At 38.3% G+C, this 6,378-nt stretch overlaps 1 protein-coding gene across 1 annotated transcript in view; it reads right to left on the bottom strand.

Annotated features, from left to right (window-relative positions):
• Positions 1–554: 554 nt before the first annotated feature.
• The window catches only part of slc22a21 (solute carrier family 22 member 21), a 78,227-nt gene continuing 72,403 nt past the window's right edge, over positions 555–6,378 (bottom strand). Inside the window, exons 6-9 of the mRNA XM_016566553.1 lie at positions 3,284–3,381; positions 2,717–2,931; positions 1,074–1,256; positions 555–850 (exon numbers count right to left, since the gene is read on the bottom strand). Coding sequence (XP_016422039.1) covers positions 711–850; positions 1,074–1,256; positions 2,717–2,931; positions 3,284–3,381 — 636 coding nt within the window. The 3' untranslated portion in view covers positions 555–710. The remainder of the gene's footprint in view (positions 851–1,073; positions 1,257–2,716; positions 2,932–3,283; positions 3,382–6,378) is intronic.

The following is a 6,378-nucleotide window of genomic DNA, read 5'->3' as shown; positions in this document are numbered from 1 at the left end:
TTATGCATATTAAAACTAGGCGTTATAAGCTCCATATATGGCTATTTTGAGGAGGAGACGGGGTGGAGATTCATGTACGCACAATCTTCCGCTGACTGGGTATTACAAATGGAATTGTGCACAGGTTCTGGCGTACGCATGGCTTTATAAATCTGAAAACTTTTGTACGCACGCAAACTCTGGCTTTTGTGCGTACGCACACATTTAGGATGAAAGCTACGTAAAGTTTTATACATGTGGCCCCTGGTCGCCTTATCCCTACCCCTTCGGGTGATGAGGCCATTGTTTCAGATCGCTATTTCGCATTTTGGTAGCCTATCCATCCACTGCGGCTGCCATACTGAGACTAGATATGCAAACACCCCTTATCCGATTGCAATCCAATGACAGGGACACACATTTTGAAGGACAAGACAGTAGCCTATAGGATGTATTTTAAATGTCCGGTAGTCCTCAAATAACATTATAGTCCTGTCTCGGCTTGTTAACAAAGACGAGGCATAAATTTAGTTATAGTTTTTATCATCAGATATTAGTTTTAGCTCGTCAACATCTTGTCTTAGTCACAGAAAAAATGTTCGTTAATTAATATTTTTCGTCGTCGTCTTTGTTGATGAAATTAAGACTATACCAAATGTAAACTTTTAGTAAATTTGGCCCATTGCATAGAGTACTGCTAATGCTACAGCAAACAGCAGAGGGCGCTGCTCTTACCCAACTACTGTCTGCATGTGACTGATAGTCTCTGGTAAAGGTGATCCTAGACTCTCTGGAAGCAGAAGACTGAGTAACCCGGAGAGAATGTTCACACTGCCGATTAAAATGTAAGGCAAAGATCTGTAATAACTTCCTGCAACATACACAAAAAAAACAACAAGAGAACAAATTGTTTTGATAGGCATGTTTGAGAAATTATGAAAATATAGACATATAGTTTGACTACACATTTTTCAAATTATTTTTTTACATTTACATTTCAACTTCTTCCTTACTTGAGGAACTAGATAAATAACAGAAGATCCTGAATTTGTGAGATTAGAAGGAATGGATTGTACAAACTAGAGTTTAGTGACCTAAGTAGATGAAGTACGGTGCCAATATGCTGCCGACTCTGGACGCCATTGAGCAGGTTCCTAAAGCCGTGTTCCTCAGTACAGTGGGGTAAAGCTCCGCAGTAGCGGGGTAAAGGATTGAGAATGCTGCCGACAGACCAAACTTTCCCAGCATCACCAGTGAAAAGGCAACATAATTCATATCTGTAAGTTCATAGATACAAAACATTTCATCCAAAGTTGACCAAATGTTGTGAGTCAAGCAATCAAACACATCATTAGACAGATGATCCCTGTGACGAGAAGGGCGGGGCCGAGAGCCGTGGGAACAGAGCGAGGCCGGTGGAGTAAATGCTAATGCACGACACCTGCGCCACTCACCGGTCTCGAGTCTCACAGAGGAGCTCCGGAAGGATAAAAGGAGGAGTGACGACAGTGTTGGACGAGAGAGGACCAGGCCTGGATTTTATTTTGTGTTTTGTGTGCGGCAGTCGTCCGCGAGGGGCTGCCGCTTTACTTTCATTTTGTGTTTGTTTATTTTTTTAAAGTTTTGTTTTAATGTTCGCCGGTTCCCGCCTCCTTCCCATGACTACGAACTTTGTTACATTGGTGCCGAAACCCGGGAGGAAGGAGGGACACGCTGCCAGAGATCCCTCGACGCTGTGGTGGAGGGAGCGGAGGAGTCGCCGCCGTTCGCCTGAGGCCGGAGCCTGCTGCCATCCGCCATGATGGGGAGGAGCAGGGAACGGGGGACTCCTGCCGGCTGCCCGAACCCGGAGGAGCCGTCGCCGTCCACCGGGTGGCGGAGGAGTGTCGGGCCGTCCACCGAGGGCTGTCCAGTGCCGCTGCCTGGCATCGCGGAAGAGTTTGTCCGACAGTGTTGGACGAGAGAGGACCAGGCCTGGATTTTATTTTGTGTTTTGTGTGCGGCAGTCGTCCGCGAGGGGCTGCCGCTTTACTTTCATTTTGTGTTTGTTTATTTTATTAAAGTTTTGTTTAAATGTTCGCCGGTTCCCGCCTCCTTCTTCCCGTGACTACGAACTTTGTTACAATCCCTTATAATCATACCAATGTTTTTCAGAAAAAACAGCAAATGGTGACAATAGGTTTAAACAAAATCAAAAGTAAACACTAAAATCTGAATGAATCCATGTTTTTGAACAACTCAAATGAGTCAATTATTCAGTGAGCATTACATTTTTATTACCTTTTTTATTTCAATATTCAATTAAAAAACATTAATGTTCATTTAAAACTCATCCATCTTATAGCATTATTAATGCAATTCTCATTCATGCCACCTCTGAACACCTAAATGCCACTTCAGATGCAGCTTCTGAAAGCAATGTTATGGCCACATTGTAGCCTTAAATGTTAATGTGTAATGTGTGTATGTTGATTAAAATTATTCAAAATATTTGTGTCTAAAGCTGCTTTTTGATACTTCTCTCATTTAACACAATAATGACTATTTTTGGAGGGTAATTTCTCATCCCAAAACAATGTGTGGTTAATTTGCAGTTAATTTGCAGCTAACTTGATTAATTAATAAGCACATCATAAAATTTATTAGACTTGACGGTCCCAATATTTTAATAATCCTTTAATATATTTGCTATTATATTGTAATAAATGTCACAGTTAAAGAAGCAGTGATTCCTCACGTTGTGGTATGAGTTGTATGAAGAGAAGAACCAGTCCTCCTAATGACAGGGTGGAAGACAAGCAGAGACGTCTAGGCCAGCGGCGGAGCATCAGCCAGGCCATGATGAGGGCAGGCACTTCCACAGCTGCTGACAAGAAGCAGTTCAGGTAGATGTTCCCATGCAGACTGGACGTGTTCAGAGACAAGGCACAATATCCAACTGAAACGGAAAACCTAAAAGAAGAAAGAGGAGCATGAGCAGCGGGTTTAGAAAATTATTATTGACTTCCCGCTTTACTAAAAAAACAATAACCATCTCAGTCTATCCTCAAAAACAAATATTGGCTGTTACACTACATTTTCTTTTATAAATAAAAAAACACACAAAAAAAAAACATTGATGTTAATGATTGGACATACATATGTTCAGTTGTACTGAATGACTAAATATCATTTACTGTACATGCATTTGCTGTAACGATACAAAATTCTGTATGGTTATAGTATGAAGATTTAATGGGCTACTTATATATGCAGTGATCCATGTGTTGAACCGGTTAATGTCTAGCCAATAAAGTTTTCTCACCAGACCAGGCACAGCAGGATGGTTATGCAGCTGACGTTGCTGGACTTCACCAGGTCGCAGAGACTGTAGGTCCGCAACCTTCCAGCATTTTCCCTTGTCTTTAGTGCACGTGTCAAAACAAACATGTTTTATTACACAGCACTGGAAACCATTTTAAAATCAAAACACTACACAGCAGTGTAAGCAAAAGACCAGCTGATATCCACAGCAAAAAAATATGTTTATAGTTATTAAAAACACTGAAATACAATTTACCTGATATCTGCAAAGCCAATGAAATTGCAAATTACCCTAATTTTTTTCTTTTAAGATCCTGCATTTCTTCAGTAAAGTCTAATTTCAATCATATTCAAAAACTCAATGAGTTTTTATTCCTGGTTAAATAAAATAAAATAAAAAAGGTACATAAAAGTTACTAACTAATCATATCCACAGAATATAAAAGTATCATCTTACAAAAGAGGAACAGACAAAATATTTCCAACTGGCCTGAAATTAGATTTTACATACAGTATTTCATTAATATCTTCCACAAAAAGTGAATTGAATTGAAGTGCAGCTTTGGCATTATGAATCTGTGTGCATCAGTCTGTATTGTGCACGTAAAATAAAAGAAATCATAATACATTACATTTCTATTTTTTTTCTTCTTTTTTAGCAGTATTTATTTATTGATCCTTATTAAATACTGTTACAAAGTTTCAAATACAATTACTGAATGTTATTGATATATAACTATATTATTTACAATTAAGTGGTATTATATTTCAATGGAAACCTTTTATTGTTAGTTACATTGAAGCAAAAGAAGTTAGAATCAAGGATAAACTGAAATTCACAACTGTCACAAAGAAAGGAGAGATGGATTTTTTTCAGCTTTTACCTTTTATTTACAAAGAAGACTATCCAAAACAGAACAAAGGCACAGGATATCGTGACAGCTTTGCAACTAACACAAAGATAATAATGGACAAAAGAGTACAACTAAACTGAGGCTTAAATACAAAGGAACAGAGAACAGGTGTGAACTAATCAGGAGCTGTGGAAACACAATAGTACCGGGAAAATGTGAAGAAATTAAATTTTGGTCACCCCTCGTGAGGGTTTCACACAGTTGAAGCAGAGCTATGTGTCACGAATCTGGTCTATGAACTTCCGTTTGTTCACCACAAGAGGTCATTATCCACCACATGGACTCACACACTACACAGACTGTCACACTCACCCTGGACTTCAGTTCCCACAATCCATTTCACTCTGATTACACACACGGCTGCAGCCAATCACAAACCCTACATAAGACATGGACTTCCTCTCTCTCACTGCCGAGTATTGTCTGCGTTTATCGCTCTCCAAGTGATAGCACTTTACGGAGCCATTTCCCTATCCTAGTTTCTAGTTCTTAGTCTCAGTTCCTAGTTCTAGTCTTAGTCTAGTCTCGTGTTTCCTGGTTTCTGATTCTTGCCCGCGTATCTTGGATTTTCCTTTTGCCTTGCTGTTTTCGGACTGTGTTTGCCCCTCGCCTGGACTATTGCTCAAGTTTACGGATTACCTCTCTTGTCAAGCCCTCTGGATAACGTTCGCTGTCGTCTGACTCAAGCCCGTTTTGGATTGCTCTTTTTTTCTTGCCTGTGACATAGCTGTTTGCTGTTGTTCGACCCTGCCTGTATTTTTGACCATGTTTATTAATAAAAGCTTGCATATGGATCCACATGCCTCTCGTCCCGTCGGCTCCGTTACAGGTACACTGGAACTTTATGAGGCTAGACTAGTACAATTTAAATTGACTCGTCGATGTGTTTGGCCTTTTTTTTAAACTTGTGAAGCTTTAAAAATCATATGAATAGTTTGTGTCGACAACAATATACCCCCACAAATGTATCTGTGGCCTATTAAAATGTATGTAAGCCTAAGCTACCCTGGTGTGATTATTCTGTGTTGTCTTTAATTTCTTGCTCATTTTGTAGATAGCCATTGTTTCCCACACACCTTCCACACTCCCATCAGTAAGGATCAAGTACCCCTTATCTACACCATATTACAAATTTTTTCCCCTTATATTTTACAGGTTATTATAACATTAAAATCACAAAGCAACATCAAAATCTTTCCACATACCCCTGGTTGGGAATCAATGATATGTCACTGCATGGACCAAAAAAAAAAAAAAAAACTTTTCTCACATATAATCTCAAAATGTATTCCTTTATGTTCCACAGAAAAAAAGACAGTCATACAGGTTTAAAACAACATGAGGGTGACAGAATTGTAATTTTTGGGTCCACAAAATATATGTTGTCTGTTCTTTAACCGTATGTTGCACTGTGGACGTAGGTGAAAATCATTTCTAAAAACAACCTTTATGTCATGTTATTTATAATGATATGTGATCCAAATCCAAATTTTAATTATCCATTGTGGTGTGTAAATCATGTTTAACATTCTCAAATCTTATTCAGAGGTGTTTTTTCTCATTTTACAAGTGCACATACATTGATAAACAAAGGCATGTTGCACCATTTCTATCATTTCAGAAGTGAGAGGGACAGAAATGTCAAATTGTTATGGATATATTATTATAATTATAATTTTTTTTCTTACTTTTAATTGGCTAAAAAAATCAAATACACTGCTGGACAATTTGAATACTGAATTTCTTTGTTCTTCTCAACACAAAAAAATATATTTTGAAGAATGCTCATAACCAAAAAGTTTCTTGTCTCCACTGACTCCCATATATATTTTTTCACACTATGGAAGTCAATGGGGCCCAGCAACTGTTTGGTTTCCAATTTTGTTTCAAAATATTTTCTTTTGTGCTCAACAGAAAAAAGAAACCCATACAGGGTTAGAACAACTTGAGGTTGAGTGAACAATGACAGAATTTTCTTTTTTGGGTGAACTATGCCTTTAAAGCAGCCTAAAATTGCTGCTGTTGCCATTTGTGTCAATAATGTTAATCAAACATCAGAAAGAAAATCACTCACTGTCCTTGACTGAATCACGTTTGTAAAATAAATAAGAATGAATGTAAACTGAATAGTGCTGTCAAAATTAGCACGTTAATGCATACGACTAATTTTTTATTTTTTTTT

This window comes from Sinocyclocheilus rhinocerous, unplaced genomic scaffold (assembly GCF_001515625.1).
Source record: "Sinocyclocheilus rhinocerous isolate Xijiao unplaced genomic scaffold, SAMN03320098_v1.1 scaffold5625, whole genome shotgun sequence".
Taxonomy (NCBI): domain Eukaryota; kingdom Metazoa; phylum Chordata; class Actinopteri; order Cypriniformes; family Cyprinidae; genus Sinocyclocheilus; species Sinocyclocheilus rhinocerous.
Note: the sequence above shows the minus strand (reverse complement) of the source record. Positions and strands in the feature narration are given on the sequence as shown.